General features: G+C 47.1%; 1 protein-coding gene across 1 annotated transcript in view; it reads right to left on the reverse strand.

The window, feature by feature from the left end:
- The window catches only part of GABRR1 (gamma-aminobutyric acid type A receptor subunit rho1), a 47,978-nt gene extending 28,312 nt beyond the window's left edge, over positions 1 to 19,666 (reverse strand). The window contains exon 1 of the mRNA XM_068147191.1: positions 19,357 to 19,666. Coding sequence (XP_068003292.1) covers positions 19,357 to 19,478 — 122 coding nt within the window. The 5' untranslated portion in view covers positions 19,479 to 19,666. The remainder of the gene's footprint in view (positions 1 to 19,356) is intronic.
- Positions 19,667 to 20,409: the final 743 nt, after the last annotated feature.

The raw sequence follows: 20,409 nt of genomic DNA on the forward strand, positions 1-20,409 counted from the left end.
GAGGCAGAGGCAATGTGATGAACTGGCCACAATCCCCATTTCCTGACTCCTTGTGATGTTAGCAGGGAGGAGGTAGAGAATAGGGAGTTAAGCATGGGGAGAAAGGTGGTTTAAGATTTGGGTTTATTTCTCATCACCCTTCTTTGATTTGATTGGTAACACATTAAGCTAATTTCCCCAGGTCAAATCTGTTTTGTCCACGATGGTAGTTGCTGAGTGATCTCTCTCTATCCCTGCCTTGACCCAGGAGCCTTTTGTTACATTTTTGTTCTCCTTTATGCTGTTGGTAGAGGGATTGATAGAGTACTTTTGTTGGGCACCTGGCAGCCCAGCCAGAGTCAAGCAACCACATAAAGAAGGGAGGGAGATTATGCTACAGCCATATTTCAACAGTATTTCTTTGTATGTACAAACATATGAAGGGTTCCTGCAGAGAACAAATGGGGCAAAGGCAAAGAGATCTTCGGTCTACAACAGAGAACCTATACATTAGGTGAGACTGGGGGAAAATGAGGCTGAATAGGCAGAGATGAGGAGTGAGGGGAAACACTGGGTAGGGCCAGAGGAAAAGATGTCAGAAGGAGCAGAGAGGAGACATGAGGTTCAAACAGTGCCTCATCATTGTGTGGGCAGAGACAGTCCTGCATGAGGAGGGACCTTCTCCTCACCATGAGGTGGTGCAGGACACAGATGCTACCTGGCCCTGGAGATGCATTAGCCTCACCAAGCTAAAGAATGTCCCAGGCTGTGTCCTAAAGGAAGGAAAGAGGTCTTGGGGCAGGAGGTTCACAGACATTTCCCCCATGACGTCCTTTTGACTTGCAAATTAATTGGGAAGACCTTCTCAACAAGCAGGAGATGCTGGTGGACAGGTCATGGTGCAACAGGTCTGGGTAGGACTGAGAGGTAGCTGAGAACCCAGACAAGTGACTTGCAGAAGGAGGAAAAGTGACATAGCTGAATGGGGATTAAAGCCACCAGGCACCTGAGTGAGAAGAGAGCAAACTTGCAAGGGGAAGAAGCTGCTCTCATCTAGCAACAGAAACAATCCACTGTGTAACGTGCTAATTCCCAAGGATAAGGCAGGATGGAAACTCACTAATTTGTACTCACATTGGGAGAGTTAAAGCTGTCAGCTGCAAACAAGCCACTGAAAACTGAGCAAAATTAACCACGAAACTTATTTTTCACCTTGAAGCCCTTCCTGCTTGTAATCATGTTGGGTCATGTGTCCTTGCAATTAGGAGGTTTAAAGATGGTGAAGAAAGATGACACATTGCTATTATAAGTGGTTACATCTATGAGAAGAAATGAGGAAAGAGCACTGCTTTTGATGAAGTACATGAAAGGAAGGAGAGCAGCTAATGGACCAATGTAGAATATGCTGAAAGGTTTCCTATCTGCCCCTGCCTTCAAGGAAAAGTTGACTTCTAAGCAGATGTTAGCACAGCACAGATGAGGGGAGGAGATGTTAAGAAATGTTTAGATAAATTTGAGGTGTTTTGGTCAACAGAGGTTGATGGCACTTTCCCAGGAGCACTGAGAGTAGCAGCTGTTACACTTTTGTAAGCAGGTACCTCCAAGAACTCCTTGCAGACAAGTGATGCCCTTGAGAAGTGGAATGGAATGGAATGGAATGGAATGGAATGGAATGGAATGGAATGAATTGGAATGGAATGGAATAGACCAGACCAGATTGGAATAGACCTTCAAGATCATTGTGTCCAACCTATCATCCAACACCACCTAATCAACTAAACCATGCAACCAAGCACCCTGTCAAGTCTCCTCCTGAACACTTTCAGTGATGGTGACTCCACCACCTCCCTGGGCAGCCCATTCCAATGGGCAGTCACTCTCTGTGTGTAAAACTTCCTCCTAACCTCCAGCCTAAACCTCCCCTGGTGCAGCCTGAGACTGTGTCCTCTTGTTCTGGTGCTGGTTGCTTGGGAGAAGACACCAAACCCCACCTGGCTACAACCTCCCTTCAGGTAGTTGTAGAGAGCAATAAGGTCACCCCTGAGTCTCCTCCTCTCCAGGCTAAGCAACCCCAGCTCCCTCAGCCTCTCCTCATAGGGCTTGTGTTCCAAACCCCTCATCAATTTCGTTGCCCTTCTCTGGACTCCTTCCAGCAAGTCAACCTCCTTCCTAAACTGAGAGGCCCAGAACTGGACACAGTACTCGAGGTGTGGCCTAACCAGTGCAGTGTACAGGGGCAGAATGACCTCCCTGCTCCTGCTGGCCACACTGTTCTTGATGCAGGCCAGGATGCCATTGGCCCTCTTGGCTGCCTGGGCACACTGCAGGCTCATGTTCAGCCTACCATCGACCAGTACCCCCAGGTCCCTCTCTGCCTGGCTGCTCTCCAGCCACTCTGACCCCAGCCTGTAGCACTGCATGGGGTTGTTGTGGCCAATGTGCAGAACCCAGCACTTGGATGTGTTCAATCTCATGCCCTTGGACTCTGCCCATCTGTCCAGCCTGTTGAGGTCCCTCTGCAGAGCCTCTCCACCCTCCAGCAGATCAACTCCTGCCCCCAGCTTGGTGTCATCAGCAAATTTACTGATGATGGACTCAATGCCCTCATCCAGATCATCAATAAAGATGTTAAAGAGCACAGGGCCCAGCACTGATCCTTGGGGCACACCACTAGTGACTGGCCGCCAGCTGGATGTGGCACCATTCACCACCACTCTCTGGGCTCAGCCATCCAGCCAGTTCCTAACCCATCGCAGTGTGCTCCCGTCCAAGCCATGGGCTGACAGCTTGGCCAGGAGTTTGCTATGGGGGACAGTGTCAAAGGTCTTGCTGAGGTCCAGGTAGACTACATCCACAGGCCTCCCTACATCCACCAGGTGGTTCACCTGATTATAGAGGGAGATCAGGTTGGTCAGATGGTGAAGATGAACGCAAAACTTTGTTTTAAGCAGAGAACAAATAAAGGATGTGGGAGTTTTGACATGTGGAAAGAAACTGGGACAAACTCATGGTCTGGTTTTCTGCCCCACCACTCCCCTACTCTCCAAGGAGTAATGAGATGATAAAGATCACTCAATGTGAATTCTTGCAGTAATTGAGGCCAAACCAGTCTAACATCCATTCTGACACCCTAACTGTCCACCTTAATGTAAGCAGGAGGAAAAGCAGATTTGAGTGAGGCTCTGCAGAGGGACCTCAACAGGCTGGAGAGATGGGCAGAGTCCAACAGCATGAGATTGAACACATCCAAGTGCCGGGTTCTGCACATTGGCCACAACAACCCCATGCAGTGCTACAGGCTGGGGTCAGAGTGGCTGGAGAGCAGCCAGGCAGAGAGGGACCTGGGGGTACTGGTCGACAGTAGGCTGAACATGAGCCTGCAGTGTGCCCAGGCAGCCAAGAGGGCCAATGGCATCCTGGCCTGCATCAAGAACAGTGTGGCCAGCAGGAGCAGGGAGGTCATTCTGCCCCTGTACACTGCACTGGTTAGGCCACACTTCGAGTACTGTGTCCAGTTCTGGGCCCCTCAGTTTAGGAAGGAGGTTGACTTGCTGGAACGAGTCCAGAGAAGGGCAACAAAGTTGGTGAGGTGTTTGGAACACAAGCCCTATGAGGAGAGGCTGAGGGAGCTGGGGTTAGCCTGAGAGGAGACTCAGGGGTGACCTTATCACTCTCTACAACTACCTGAAGGGAGGTTGTAGACAGACAGAGGTTGGTCTCTTCTCCCAGGCAGCCAGCACCAGAACAAGAGGACACAGTGTCAGGCTACACCAGGGGAGGTTTAGGCTGGGTGTTAGGAAGAAGTTCTATACCGAGAGAGTGATTGCCCATTGGAATGGGCTGCCTGGGGAGGTGGTGGAGTCACCATCATTGGAGGTGTTCAGGAGGAGACTTGATGGGGTGCTTGGTGCCATGGGTTAGTTGTTTAGGTGGGTTGGATTGGTTGATGAGTTGGATGTGATGATCTTGAAGGTCTCTTCCAACCTGGTCTGGTCTATTCTATTCTATTCTATTCTGTTCTATTCTGTTCTATTCTGTTCTATATTCTATTTGCTTTGAATTTCATTACTAAACCTGGGAAACAACAATTGAAATGAAACTGTGACTTTGAGCATGGCTGAAAGGCCATGGATAGAGTAGCTGCCAGCCGTTAGTTTGCTCTCAAGAGATGTTAAGTGACATCCCAGAGATTTCATCCTGGAAATTAGTAGTCAATATTTTCAATAGCAATGCAGGTGACAGAACTATAAAACTGATGCATGACAGCATGCTCAAAAGAGAACACATTCCAGGGTTGGAATTCAAAGAAGCCTCAATGTGTTTGGGTTAAAGGTCTGCTGTCATTCAGCTGATTTTCAGTAAAAGATCATACAAGAAAAATTTGTGGAGTGTAAAGAAACACTTGTACAAATGCAGACTGGGGAAGAACTAAGTAATTATCAGTGCTACACTTGTCTTTGTTCCTTACAGCAATGAAAGCACTTTGCCTGTATAAGGGCAATCACAAGTATCGGTAGTTAAGGAGTTGTACAATTCTGGTTGTTGGGGCAGTATTACTTTTTCATATTGACACAGGACCAGAGACAGATTTAAAGTAAACTGACTGAATGGCAACAAGTCACCAGGCTTCCACCCAGAAGAAAGCCAAGTAAGAAACTGCTGAAGCAGCATTTAAATTGTCCTTGGTGTTACAGAGTTGTCAGGGCTGGAAGGGACCCCAAGGATCATCTTGTTCCAACCCCCTACCATGGCAGGGACAGCCTCCACTAGATCAGGTTGCCCAGAGCCCAATCCAACCCGGCTTTAAAAACAACCAGGGATGAGGCTTCTACCACCTCTCTGGGCAACCTGTTCCAGTGTCTCACCACCCTTATTGTGAAGAACTACTTCCTGATGTCTAAATCTCCCCTCCTCTAGCTTGGATCCATTCCCACTAGTTTTATCACTCCCTGACACCGTAAAAAGTCCTTCATCAGCTTTCTTGTAAGCCCCCTTCTCCAAACTGAACAACCCCAACTCTCTCAGCCTGTGGTGGCAGATGACAACTCTCCATTTGAGACTTGTGGTGGGGTAGAAGGGTAAGGCCAAGAAGCCTCTTCCCTCCCCCTCTGTAAGTAAGGGGAAAGAAAAATTGAAGGGAAAGGAAAAAAAAACCTCACAAGCTGAATTAGCAAAGCAGTGGAGCTTTATATTTACAAAGCAATGTAGGATATGCAGGGGAATATATATATAAATTTACAGTATCTACAATATATACAAAGATATACAATAAAGTAACACAGAAATGAGAGTAACCCCCTCTTGCAGAGGGGTTTCCCCACCTCCACTCTCCCCTCTCTCCCCCCCTTTCCCCAGAGTAGGTCAGAAAAGAGAGGGAAAGAGAAAGAAAGAAGTTAAAAGCAGTTTTGTGTTAATTGGAAGCAGTTAATACAGGCCTTATCAGGTTTGTCAGTTTGAAGGCCAAAGCCTTGGCAGAAAGGCCAGCACAGAAAGCTGCTGCCTGAAGAAGAGGCGGGAGCAAGACTGCAGAAAAGTGCTGGAAAGCCCAGTATACCTTCCTGCTGTCCCAGTTCAGAAGGTGCTTCCTCCCACTTCACCAATGAAATAGTTTAGATTATTCTTTCCGTTTACCAACTTCCGTCCACCATATCCCCTTTCTTAAGGGGACAACGTCAACCGGTCACAAGACTCTTGACTGTGTCCAAAGAAGGGCAACGAGGCTGGGGAGAGGCCTCGAGCACAAGCCCTACGAGGAGAGGCTGAGGGAGCTGGGGTTGTTTGGCCTGGAGAAGAGGAGGCTTAGGGGAGACCTTATTGCTCTCTACAACTACCTGAAGGGAGGTTGTAGCCAGGTGGGGTTTGGTGTCTTCTCCCAAGCAACCAGCACCAGGACAAGAGGACACAGTCTCAAGCTGCACCAAGGGAAGTTTGGGCTTGAGGTGAGGAGAAAGTTCTTCACAGAAAGAGTGCTTGGCCATTGGAATGGGCTGCCCAGGGAGGTGGTGGAGTCACTGTCCCTGGAGGTGTTCAAGAGGGGATTGGACGTGGCACATGAGGCCATGGTTTAGTAGTCATGAGGTGTTGGGTGACAGGTTGGACTTGATGCTCTCTGAGGTCTTTTCCAACCTTATTGATTCTATGATTTTTTTTTATAAAGAGCTCCAAGTGGACTCCAAGGAGATACAGGCTGCTCCACTGGACAAATTAGTTATAAATGTAGTAAAAACCACCAATAGCAGACACAAGCCATAGCACAGATCAAATAAGAGAGGCAGTTTGACTTTTCTTACACACTTGCCTAGAAAGTGAACAACCTTGTAGATAAGTGTGACTTGAACAGACAGGGAGGACCAGCAGGGTCATCTTCTCATATACCTGCTCAGGAAGGTGATGTAGCTAGGGGCAACCATGGGGAAATGTAAATGTGGAGAAACCAGGAAGAACTGTGAGGCTCCAACTCCTTGAGAGAGCTCCCACTGGAACGCAGCAAGCAGCACCTGCTGGGGCAGGTGACCATAAGAGACTGAATCCTCTCTCTCTTGATGTGAATGAACAAAGATAAAATCACCTTTGCTCCCCAACCAGACAACAGCTGCCCAGAGAGGGGCTGGTGAAAAGAGCCTCTGGAATTGTCCCAGGTTGAGGCAGATCCTCCCTTGTTGAGGCAGATCCCCTCTTGCCTCCCACTGGGGCAGGAAAAAAAAATGAGACTCAGACAAATGGATTGCAGAAGTGATGGAAAGTTTAAATGGAAAAGCATTGAGTGTTTTACAGAGAGCTACAAGCACAGTGACAAAAAGGATCCCAAAGCATACAGAGTCCCTCACAGCATACCCAGAAGCCTCCCAGCATTCCCTTTCTCCCTACCTGGGGGTACACCCAAAACCCCCAGGGCTCTTTCTTTCTTCCCCCCCCCCCAGATCTGAGATTGCCCTTCCCCCTTCTTCTCCTGGCATTAGGCCTAGCCAGGCCAAAGAGAATAGAATAGAATAATAGAATAGAATAAACCAGGTTGGAAGAGACCTTCAAGATCATTGCGTCCAACCCATCAACCAATCCAACCCACCTAAACAACTAACCCATGGCACCAAGCACCCCATCAAGTCTCCTCCTGAACGCCTCCAATGATGGTGACTCCACCACCGCCCTGGGCAGCCCATTCCAATGGCCAATCACTCTTTCTGTATAGAACTTCTTCCTAACATCCAACCTAAACCTCCCCTGGTGCAGCCTGAGACTGTGTCCTCTTGTTCTGGTGCTGGCTGCCTGGGAGAAGAGACCAACCTCTGCCTGTCTACAACCTCCCTTCAGGTAGTTGTAGAGAGCAATAAGGTCAGCCCTGAGTCTCCTCTTCTCCAGGCTAAGCAACCCCAGCTCCCTCAGCCTCTCCTCATAGGGCTTGTGTTCTCATGGAAGAAAGATACTTACAGTTCATGGAAGAAGGGACTTGTCACTTGGAAGAACTATAGAATAATTGTCAGGGCTTGTAGGAAGGCAACAAGGAAGGCCAAAGCCCTCTTGGAACTAAAACTGGCATAGGAAGTTAAACAGAACAAGAAGGGCTTCTTCAAATATATCAGTAGGAAAAGGAAGAATAGGGAAAGTGTGAGCCCACTGCTGAACAAGGAGGCAGCCCTGATAACAGAGGATGCAGAGAAGGCAGAGTTACTGAATGCCTTCTTTGCTTCAGTCTTTACTCCTAAGACTGAACTCTCCTATGAATACCAGACCCTGGATGAAAGAGAAGACTGGAGGAGGGAAGACTCTCCAGTAGTCAGTGAAGCTTGGATTAGGGATCAGTTACACAAATTGGATATTCACAAGTCCATGGGCCCTGATGAGATGCACCCAAGAGTGCTGAGAGAACTGGCTGATGTTGTCTCTCCATCATTTTTACAAAATCCTGGCACACTGGAGAGGTGCTGAGGACTGGGGGGAAGCCAATGTCACTCCAGTCTTCAGAAAGGGCAGGAAAGAGGTTCCAGGAAACTACAGACCAGTGAGCCTCACCTCCATCCCTGGAAAAATGATGGAGCAGCTCATTCTGGAGGTCATCTCATCACTTGGAAGAGAAGATGATGATCAGGAGTAGTCAGCATGGATTTACCAAGGAGAAATCATGCTTGACTAATCTGATAGCCTCCTGTGATGTTATAACTGAATGGGTAGATGGAGGAAGACTGGTGGATGTAGTCTACCTTGACCTTAGTAGAGCTTTTGACACTGTCTCCCATAACATCCTTGTGAGGAAGCTCAGGAAGTGTGGGATAAAAGAACAGTGAGATGGATTAGGAACTGGTTACAAAACAGAGTCCAGAGAGTGGTGGAAAATGGTGCCAAGTCCAGCTGGAGAGCTGTAACTAGTGGAGTCCCCCAGGGATTAGTGCTGAGTCCAATCCTGTTCAATATCTTCATCAATGACATTGATGAGGGGACAGACAGAGTCTGCTCAGCAAGTTTGCTGATGATACCAAACTGGGAGTCTTGGCTGAGACACCTGAAGGGCTGTGTGGCCATTTGGTGAGACCTGGATGGACTGAGAACTGGGCAGAGAGGAACCAAATGAGGTTCAACAAGGATAAATGCAGAGTCCTGCATCTGGGGAGGAATAACAAACTGCACCAGTACAGGTTAGGAGGTGATTTGCTGGAGAGCAGCCCTGTGGAGAAGGACCTGGGAGTCCTGGTGGATAACAAGCTGTCCATGGGTCAGCAATAAGGCCTTGTGGCCAAGAAGGTCAATGGAATCCTGAGGTGTATTAAGAGGAGTGTGTCCAGCAGATCCAGGGAGGTTCTCGTCCCCCTCTACTCTGCCCTGGTGAGACCTCACCTGGAATATTACATCCAGTTCTGAGCTCCCCAGTTCAGGAGGGACAGGGATCTACTCGAGAGAGTCCAGTGGACAGCTACAAAGATGATGAAGGGACTGGAGAACTGCCTGATGAGGAAAGGCTGATAGCCCTGGGGCTTTTCAGTCTGGAGAAGAGAAGACTGAGAGGGGATCTGAAAAAAGTTCATAAATATCTGAGGGCTGGGTGTCAAGAGGGAGCCTCTCTCACTTGCACCCTGTGATAGGACAAGGGGTAATGGATATAAACTGCAGCACAGGAGGTTCCACCTCCAATGAGGAGGAACTTCTTCACTGTGAGGGTCACAGAGCACTGGAACAGGCTCCCCAGAGAGGTTGTGGAGTCTCCTTCTCTGGAGACCTTTGAGACCCATCTGGATGTGTTCCTGTGTGACCTGTGCTACATTCTATGGTCCTGCTCTGGCAGGGGGCTTGGACTCGATCTCCAGAGGTCCCTTCCAATCCCTAACATCCTGTGATCCTGTGAAGATGACACAGTTTTCATTAAGAGAGGTTTTCAGTACAGTCCCATGGAAATCTGTGATATCATAGTGTCATAGTATCAGTCAGGGTTGGAAGGGACCACAAGGATCATCTAGTTCCAACCCCCCTGCCATGGGCAGGGACACCCCACACTACATCAGCCTGGCCAGAGCCTCATCCAGCCTGGGCTTAAACACCTCCAGGGACGGGGCCTCAACCACCTCCCTGGACAACCCATTCCAGGGCTTCACCACTCTCATGGTGAAGAACCTCCTCCTCACATCCAGCCTGAATCTCCCCACCTCCAGCTTCATTCCATTCCCCCTAGTCCTATCACTACCTGAGATCCTAAGAAGTCCCTCCCCAGCCTTCTTGTAGGCCCCCTTCAGATACTGGAAGGCTATAATTAGGTCACTGTTGGATGACTGTTAGGATCACTGTTGTTCAATAGCTTTAGAAATTATTGTGGATAAAAGAATAATTAGTGCCAATGATATTTACTGAGGATATGTAACTGTTCCAGGCAGGCAAAAACAGAACCATGGGTGGAGAATCTCGTGATCCCAGAATCACAGCGTGTTAAAGGTTGGAAGGGACCGCCACAGATAATCAAGTCCAACACTGCTGCCATGTGACTTCAGAAAAAGAAAAGTAAATCCAGAAAAGTCTACATTCTTTTGTACTTTGTATTTTTACATTTTCCCCTTGTACTTTCAGAAACAATATTAAGAGTGATGGACTCCAAACCAGCTGTTACGGCTTAGGAAGGAGGTCTCAGTGTAATTGTGCCTGTTTCCTGGTAAACATCAGCTTGGTGCTCCACAGTAGCCAAGAGGATCACAAAGTCAGAATCACAGAAACATTCAGGTTGGAAAAGACCCTCAGGATCACCAAGTCCAACAGATAACCCTACTCTGCAAGGTTCACCCCTAAACCATATCCCCAAGCACCACATCCAAACAACCTTCAAACACATCCAGGGTTGGTGACTCCACCACCTCCCTGGGCAGCACATTCTAATGCCTGACCACTCTTGCCCTGAATTTTCCTCATGTCCAGTTTAAACCTACCCAGTCACAGCTTGAGGCTAATCCCTCTTGTTCTATTACAATTACCTGTGAGAAGAGACCAGCACCAGCCCCTCCACAATGTCCTTTCAAGTAGTTGTAGAGAGCAATGAGGTCTCTCCTCAGCCTTCTCTCTTCCAAACTAAACAGCCTCAGCTCCCTCAGTCACTCTTCATAAGATTTATTCTCCAGACCCTTCCCCAGCTTCATTGCCCTCCTCTGCACTGGCTCCAGCACCTCCACATCTCTCTTGTACTGAGGTGCCCAAAACTGGACACAATACTCGAGTTGTGGCCTCACCAGAGCTGAGGTGAAGAGGAAGTTAAGTGTTACTGGGAGCAGAGCAGCAAACCAAGCAGAAAGCATTGCAATGATATCAGTAACACCATGTGTGTGTGTGTATTCAGTATTACTAAGGTTGGAAGAGACCTCAAAGATCATCAAGTCCAACCTGTCACCACAGACCTCATGACTAGAGTAGGGAGGACACTACTGCCCACTGTAGGCTTGAACTCACGACCTTCCCATTAAGGGTCTTATGCACTACCAACTGACCCACATCCATGTGTAGCCAAGGCATATCCACATCTCACATATCCAATTCCAGTAGCTGGGAAAAAAACAGAACAGAGCAAGAGGAGGGAGAGAGCTCAGAGGTGGGGAGAACTTCCAGGCAACCTGAACAGGGGTCTCTGGATGAGAAAGGAGACTATAGTCAAGTGCTACAGTGCAACGATACAAAATAGAATAGAATAGAATAGAATAGAATAAACCAGGTTGGAAGAGACCTTCAAGATCATCGCGTCCAACCTATCACCCAACACCACCCAACCAACTAAACCATGCAACCAAGCACCCTGTCAAGTCTCCTCCTGAACACCTCCAGTGATGGCAACTCCACCACCTCCTCGGGCAGTCCATTCCAATGGGCAGTCACTCTCTGTGTGTAAAACTTCCTCCTGACCGCCAGCCTGAACCTCCCCTGGCACAGCCTGAGACTGTGTCCTCTTGTTCTGGTGCTGGCTGCCTGGGAGAAGAGACCAACCTCTGGCTGTTTACAACCCCCCTTCAGGTAGTTTTAGAGAGCAATAAGGTCACCCCTGAGTCTCCTCCTCTCCAGGCTAAGCAGCCCCAGCTCCCTCAGTCTCTCCTCATAGGGCTTGTGTTCCAAACCCCTCACTAACTTCGTTGCCCTTCTCTGGACTCGTTCCAGCAAGTCAGGGGTGGCGTGGTGAAAGTGAGCAGGAACCCAGTGGTGGTTTTCCACAACACACAACAAGCAGAAGAAATTGGAAAGGGAAGTACACAAACACAGCATGTCATCACACTGACACTGACTCTCACTGAAAGCTGCAAGTGCTAAAAACACGAGGGAGTTTGGGACGTGACTAGGCAGTTTTCAGCAGAAAGACCAGCAGGAACATTTCAGATGTGAAAACAGCCTCAGAATCAGAGAACAAACAAACAACAACCGATTTATATGTACTCAGAAGGGAGGAACCTGCCTTGAGTTTGAGTTTGGGTTTTATTTCTCCTCATATCAGCTCATAAAACACTCTGGAGAAATGATGGGCTAGAAAACAATACGAAGTTCTCCAAGCTGAGCAGGTTACATGGTGGCAACCTTGACTGGAGATTTTATCACTGAGTGGCCCAGTAAAGTGGCATAGTACATAGAATCACAGAATGGGTTAGCTTGGAAGGGATCTTAGAGATCTTCTGCTCCAACCTCCCCCACCGTGGGCAGGGATGCCTCTACAGAAGTACCAGTAGAGATTAAGCTCTGCCATGAATCACCTGGGTAAAAATAGGTAGGTATGTGAAGTGCAGTCCCAAAATAAGTCCTAGACAGGATGAAAGGAGTCTGGTGATAATGATGAAAGTAGAGAACATAGTTTTCAAAGCATCATCTTTTGCCATGATAAGCAGAGAGGATGCTTCTGGCAGAGGATTTCCAAGAACAGTTGCCATGCAGGACTGAAGTAACTTGAATGAACAACAGAATGGGAAAGGCAAATGAGAAAAAATAGCAAAGTAATAATGAAAAATAAATTAATGAAGATGAGCACTATGGGACAGAAGAAAAGGATTCCTGAGCAGTGGAAGAAGAGGTAAGGTAGGCAGCAGTAAAAGGAAATTACAGAATAATTAGTAATAATACAGTAAGGGAACAGGGGGAAACTTGGCAGAGCCAGAGCCGTGTGAGAGGGGCAAGAGAGGGGCCTAGGAGCAAATAAATTAAGTAAGTGAAGAGGAGAGCAGAGAAAGTCAGGGACAATGAAAGAAATACAACATAGTTGGAGAGGAGGTGGAATGTGGAAGGAGGGGAAAAAAGGAGGGGAAGAAAAGGAGGGGAAGAAAAAAAGGAGGGGAAGAAAAAAAGGAGGGGAAGAAAAAAAGGAGGGGAAGAAAAAAAGGAGGGGAAGAAAAAAAGGAGGGGAAGAAAAAAAGGAGGGGAAGAAAAAAAGGAGGGGAAGAAAAAAAGGAGGGGAAGAAAAAAAGGAGGGGAAGAAAAAAAGGAGGGGAAGAAAAAAAGGAGGGGAAGAAAAAAAGGAGGGGAAGAAAAAAAGGAGGGGAAGAAAAAAAGGAGGGGAAGAAAAAAAGGAGGGGAAGAAAAAAAGGAGGGGAAGAAAAAAAGGAGGGGAAGAAAAAAAGGAGGGGAAGAAAAAAAGGAGGGGAAGAAAAAAAGGAGGGGAAGAAAAAAAGGAGGGGAAGAAAAGGAGGGGAAGAAAAGGAAGGGAAGAAAAGGAGGGGAAGAAAAGGAGGGGAAGAAAAGGAGGGGAAGAAAAGGAGGGGAAGAGATGAAGGTGAAAGGAGGAAAGGGAAAGACAAGTAAACCACAGGAGAGGTGAAGAAACTCTGGTTGCATTGTCCTGAAGTTCACACCGGGTCTCTTGCTGCTCTCCTCAGACCCAGCACTGCTGGTAGAAATGGTATGAAGCCACAGTGCAAACTGCTGATGCTGAAAAGCAGTGCCTTGGGAGCCAGGGCTGCTCAGTGCTCCACTGGATCTGGTTCCCTGCTGATAACATGCTCCTCTGGGTAATGCTTTCAGTGGGCATTTTACAGGCTTATCATGCACTTTGAAGATCTCATCTAAAGGCAGCTTGCATTAGTGAGCTTTGTTCATGCAAATAAATGCTTTCAGGGTCAATCCTGAAAATAAGATACAAGAGTAAAACTCCAGGACAAGAGAAAATGGCTTAAGGTCTGCTGGGAGGTAAAGGAAGAAGTCCTGTTAAGGATGAATTTCTAAGTCTAGAGAAAGCATTAGGAGGACAAGAAAACAGGAGCTGCTCTATGTGTAAGAGACAGCCATGGTGAGGGTACCAGGACAGCTGTGTGTGATTTACAGTGTGCAGACAGCTCTCACACAGTGTGGCCAAGGTATGGAGGAGCTGGCAAAGCAACAAAAGCAAGGAAAGATAACTGTAATGTTATGTTCAGCCTGATGCCAAGCCTTTGAGAAAGGACCAGAAAGGAATCATGGCCATAATGATGCAGGGTGACTCCTATGACTTAGGAAGAGGATCACTAATTGCAGTAACATCTGAAAATGTCACAAAGAGAAAGATCTTGGGCCATGAGAGAGACTCTGTGACAACAACCCCATGGTTTATGGTAGAGGATGTCATTCAACTGCTGTAAAAGATAGCTCTCCCTGACAGACACATAGCCAGGGAGCTGTAGAGGACAGAATATGATTTGCTATTTGGAGACCAGGGAATGGTAGGGACATCGCTAAGAACAGGAAACAAAACTCCTAGCTAAGATTAAACAAACATGATCCATAGATCTGCTACAGTGAAATCTCTTATGCTGAGGGTTGTTTGTCTGAAAGGTGGTTGTAGTACTGTCCAGGGAGATTTTAGTGCTAAAAGAGATTTCTTTCACAGCAGTTAGCTCTGGCAGAGCAACCTGGGCTCAGCTCCAGCCTTGTTCTTTTCCTATTGCTCATCCTCTCGAGCAGATTCTGCAAGTCTAATTAGCAACACAAGCTTTGGCCCTTTTGTTGTGGCCTTTACTGACCCTTTGTATACTTCCAGTGACCCCCATGCAGCCTGGTGGCTTTCCAAGATCCTGAGCAGCTGGGATAACAGCACACATCCCTCTTGTTGGTGCTCCAGATCTCAGCTCCCTTCTGCAGGGGTTTTGGCACCATGGCTTTAACAGGAGTATAAAGCCTTGCAAGCCCTGCAGGATTTGCGCAGGGCTGACTGCAAACTGTGAACAGGTCTGCAAGGTGAGAAAGGTTTTATTTTTACACTGCTGCTCTTTGAAGTTAAATTCCTTTGAGGTGATTTGTCCTGGAGATTAGCAAAAATAAGTAGTGGAATCTTTGACAGGCACAGAAACGTTTTTCCAGTGAATTACAGTATGGGAGGGCTCTGTAACAGGTCCCATGCAAGAGAACTATCTCTTTGCTGCTTTTGCTGTGGCTGCCTGCATACCTGGACCTGCACTTCTTTGACACTTTCTTGTCACACAATGCCCCACGCCCCAAAAACCTCATCAGCTTTACTTAAGGAATTATTTGGGACCTTTTGCAGAATTCCTGTCATGCACCTGTCATGTGGTGTGTGAACTCTCCTGGGAAAACCCATGCCTACCTGCTCACCCTTCTCCAAGGCTCTTTTGCCTGGTGCTGGAATGGCTGCCCTGGGGTGCCTGCGGTGCCGAAAATTGCAACAGGAAAGGTGTCTGACCCTGCAGGCTCCCCCTCCACCCTCCCCATTCACACCATCCACCATACCAGCAGGAGTGCAAGGCTGTGGGCTGAGTTGGATTTGAGAAGGTGAAAGGACAAGCCCAGGGACTGAAAATTGCAGAGCAAATGTCTAGTTTTAATTTGAAAGCGGAGTTCAGAGCAAGTGAGCCTCCTTGGAAGAAACTAACACTTGCAGAACAGCACTGTGCACAGAAAGAAGCTAAAAGCCTGGGTATTGCCTCCATCAGCTGCACCATGGCAATCAGGACCAAAGCTGGACATGTCTGCCAGGGCCAGCAGGATGCTGGCAGCACACCCAAGGTGGCAGTTCTCTCCTGCAGGTGCCTGCACTGCCTGCCAACACCGGTGGCTGGCACTGAGCCCTGGCGGTAGGGCAAGCAGATGGTCTGGTGCCTCTAAAGGACTTCTGGAGGCTAGGGAGGCCATGGGTGCAAATTAAGCCACCCTGAGCATCCTGTGGTGGCTTGGAGCCAGCCTTTTCCACTCCAAATAGACTTCCTCATCAATCTCCACTGAGGCCTGTGGCTCTCTTTAGAAGGTAAAGGCTGCAGCTAAGTGATGGATTTCCATTCTGGTCCTTACCACAAGTCTTGTAGAGCAAGAGATAACATTGCTCAGAGAGGACCAATAAAGCTGTAGCACTTCTGCATAACAGGTATTTAGGGGTGATTGTTAAAGGGAGGGGAAGCAGGTCAATAACAAAATGTTCAAGAGCTATCTTCACTGCAAGCTTTTTCTGACACTGTATGGCATCCATTCCTTGCTCTGTTTTTCTTCCAGGACCTAAATCTGCCATGGAAAAAAGCATTGACTGAAACACAGGAACTGTACCTACTTCAAAACTGTTTTATATGGCCAGCATCTTAATGTATAGGAACATAAGAGCATAGAGGACTGGCTGTACCTTTAAGAAGAGGTGTCTTGCCATACAGAGATACCTGCTCACCTTAGTCAAACATGATTTCCCACTGCAGAGATGCAATGGAGATCATGACCACAATCCCAGCAGGCCACCAGAAGTAACTCTGTATACAGAGCACCTATATGAGGACTATACAAATAATTGCATCTCATCCTGACAAAGCATTGAAGGGTCAGAGGAAAACAAGCAAATGACCAAGTGAAAGCTTGGGAAGTGTTCTACATTGAAATATACAAGCTTAATGGAATCATATCATAGAATCAGTCAGGGTTGGAAGGGACCTCAAGGATCATATAGTTCCAACCCCCCTGCCATGAGCAGGGACACCTCACTTCTGACTATACCTAAGCAGAGATGGAAAAGGGGCTTGATCCACCTGTAAATAGCTGGATGGAGAAGAGGAGGCTCAGGGGAGACCATATTGCTGTCTACAGCTACCTGAAGGGAGGTTGCAGTCAGGTGGGGATTGGTCTCTTCTCCCAGACAACCAGCAACAGAACAAGAGGACACAGTCTCAAGCCGTGCAGGGGGAAGTTTAGGCTTGATCTCATAAAGAAGGTCTTCACAGAGAGAGTGATTGCCCCTTGGAATGGGCTGCCCAGGGAGGTGGTGGGGTCAACATCCCTGGAGGGGTTTAAGAAAAGACTGGATGAGGCACTTAGTGTCCTGGTGTAGTTGAGTAGTTAGGTTTGAGTGATCAGTTGGTCTTGATGATCTTGGAGGGCTCTTCCAACCTGACTGATTCTGTATCTGACACACCTTATTGTATACAAACTAGCACAGAGGCAAATGGAAGCTGATACTAAAAAACACTTGCAGTCCTGCTCTGACACTGCAGGCAATTATCATAGACTGGGGGCTCAGTGTACAATTCATGCAGAAGCCTTCATTGTTTGTGCTTAGTGGGAAGCCAGACAGATGACCATAATCATCCTTTCTTACCTTACAAATTGTAAGGCTGCTAAAACTGTTTGTCTCTCACAGCCTGTCTCATTAAAGGGGAAAGTGAGCACTGAACTAGAATAGAATAGAATAGAATAGAATAGAATAGAATAGAATAGAATAGAATAGAATAGAATAGAATAGAATAGAATAGAATAGAATAGACCAGGTTGGAAGAGACCTTCAAGATCATCATGTACAACCTATCATCCAACACCACCTAATCAACTAACCCATGCAACCAAGCACCCTGTCAAGTCTCCTCTTGAACACCTGCAGTGATGGTGACTCCACCACCTCCCCGGGCAGTCCATTCCAATGGGCAATCACTCTCTCTGTGTAAAACTTCCTCCTGACCTCCAGCCTGAACCTCCCCTGGCGCAGCCAAGCTGCACCAAGCTGCTGATGGACTAATCTACAGCCACATGCCAGCTCTGCCACTCTCTCACTATCAGCCTCCTCAGCATCAGTCTGCTCTACTGAGGCAGAAGTAGGGCAGAGATGACCTCCCAGGCCAGCACGGGCACACTGGGAGTGCAGTGAATCCCACTTCTCAAAGCTGTGATTCTTCAGGGCTTTCTGCTGGGCTTCTCCTGGCACAAGCACCTCACACTAGATCAGGTTGCTCAGAACCACATCCAGCCTGGCCTTAAAAACTTCCAGGGATAAGGCTTCTACCACCTTCCTGGGCAACCTGTTCCAGTATCTCACCACCCTCATGGGGAAGAATATCTTCCTAACATCCAATCTGAATCTACCCATTTCTATTTTTGTTCCATTCCCCCTAGTCCTGTCATTAGCTGACACCCTAAAAAGTCCCTCCCCAGCTTTCTTGCAGGCCCTCTTCAGATACTGGAAGGCCACAATAAGGTCTCCTCAGAACTTTCTCTTCTCCAGACTGAACAGCCACAAGCTTCTCACTCCTCTATTTTGCCACGGCCAGCATATCACCTCCACTGCCACCCTCATGAAGCCCCAGCAAAATCAGAGGGTTTGTGGCTGTCTTGCATTAGTACTGTCTCTGGTAACACATCCCCTGGGGTCTGATCATAAGCAAAGCCACTGCATCCATTTTGGCAGTTATACCTCCACGAAGGCGGCGTCACTGCCAAAGCCATTTCCTATGTATAAAATGGCTCATGGGCTCCCAAGTGCCAGCCAGGACACTGCAGTCACACTGTAGCATAGCCCTGACCTGCCACCAGAAAACAAACAAACCAAAAAACCCACTGAACCTTGCAACCCTTCCACCTCTCAGTCATTTTCCATGAAGGCTAATAGAAGTGGATTGAATTCCTCAGGGCTGTGAGATTCCTGCATTTCCATCCCCATACACTTTATGATACTGACAGTCATTACAGAAAAGTCATTACAGTGGCTAAAGCAAAGCAGAAATCACATAGATTCACTCTGTCACAAGTAGAAGCACACAACATTTGTACACAAAACTGTCATCTATACCCTTCAGAAAGCCTCAAAGGATTATTTTTTCCCCTCCAATTCTGAGCCAGAGTACAAAAATCCTCATGCAAAGTCCCTACCATTTCCCAAATAGAAGGTAAGGAAACACAACTCAGTTGTAACAAAACAGCTTCCACAACAAAAAAAAAACCAACTCCTAAAATAGCTGTCTCCAAGAGAGTGGAAGGAAAACATCACACAGTCTTTTTGAGAGAGGGAGAGAGAGAAGGATAGCCAGCACTTTAGGTAATTTTTAGCATCTTAATTCTATACACCGAATGCCTTTTCGGTTTCCTCTGATCCCTCACCCTTGGAGTTTGCAGAGACTCGCATTTTCCTCTCAAAAGCTCTCTAAAACAGCTGGTTTAGGATCAATAAAATGAATTCTGCATGTTTCCATCTGAGATCTCGAGACAATCTACTCTGCAGTCAATACAACAATCCTCACAGACCTACATTTCCCTCCTGATTTTCAGGTGAATATTCTACCAGATTTTAACCACGAGAAACAAAAGCAAACGCTTCTCTTTTTTTTTGCTGCTCCCTTTCAAACTGTGGGATACCTCACCCCCCAGCCCCTTTTTTGTCTTTTCTGGGGGGAAAGCAATGAATTTTTTTTTACTGTTGAAAATTGCATTCAAACTTATTCCTTGGCAAAAATAGAAAGATATCCAACAACACAAAATACTTTCGACTGAGAAATCACAATCTGCAATTGCAAACTCTATCTGTTAGCCCTTATAGCTTCAGCTGAAACATTGCACTTGTCCAAACTGTAGCTATTTGAATGTGTGTATATATATACATATATATATGAATGGATATATATACACAGATATATATATTGGAATGTATATAGATATAGATATAGATATAGATATAGATATAGATATAGATATAGGTATAAAAACAACAGTGAGACTCACCTGCCTTTTTTGTATACCTCATGGATTTCTTTTCCTTGTCGGTGGACTCTGCATTCAGTGCACAAAACCCATCCCCACAACAGGAGGAAGATGCTAAAATGCATTTTTGGGACAGTCAACATGTTACCTGACGAGTCTGTAACCAGAAATAGTCCATGCAAGAAGAAGAAGAAGAAGAAGAAGAAGAAGGAGGAAATCCAAATGTAGATCTTGTTCCTCTTTTTAAGACATTATCGGTCTGGTCGTTATTGGAAGGATGTTTACTCATACAAAAAATCATCCTGCAGTATTTAATCTGGACAGTGGGGAAAGCAATTTCCACTAAACCTATAAATCCCTCTACGTCAGCTGGCAGGGATTTTCTAGCAGGGTTGGATTCACATAGTCTCAGAGAACAATTATATTGGGGTCCAAACAGGATAGTTCATTAATTGGTTTAAATTGAATCCTTTTCAAGCACCTGTGGGATGTGGCATAGATGGGATATATAACCTCTGTGCCTGTGTGTCTTAAAGAGTACATGTACAGCATGCATGCAGAAAATGCTTTTGTTCACTGCTACTTGAAGAAGAGAGAACAAATGGAGAGATTTTGCTAGCGATTGTTTAACTTCTTCATGGCTCCATAATGAATGGGCTGCATTCAGAGGAGGGTGCCCAGCAGATCCAGGGAGGTTCTCCTCCCCCTCTACTCTGCCCTGGCGAGTCCTCACCTGGAATATTGCATCCAGTTCTGGGCTCCCCAGTTCAAGAGGGATAGGGATCTGCTGGAGAGAGTCGAACAGAGGGCTACAAGGGTGTTGAAGGGACTGCAGCAGAGCCTGATGAGGAGAGGCTGAGAGCCCTGGGGCTGTTTAGTCAGGGGAGGAGAAGACTGAGAGGGGATTTAATAAATGTTTATAAATATCTGAGGGCTGGGGGCCAAGAGGGAGGGGACAGGCTCTGCTCAGTTGGCCCTGGGATAGGACAAAGGGCAATGGATAGAAACTACAGCACAGGAGGTTCCACCTCAAGATGAGGAAGAGCTTCTTCACAGTCTTCACTGTCACAGTCT

This window comes from Melanerpes formicivorus, unplaced genomic scaffold (assembly GCF_026170545.1).
Source record: "Melanerpes formicivorus ecotype bairdi unplaced genomic scaffold, bMelFor1.0.p_v2 SCAF_2, whole genome shotgun sequence".
NCBI classification, from domain to species: Eukaryota; Metazoa; Chordata; class Aves; order Piciformes; family Picidae; genus Melanerpes; species Melanerpes formicivorus.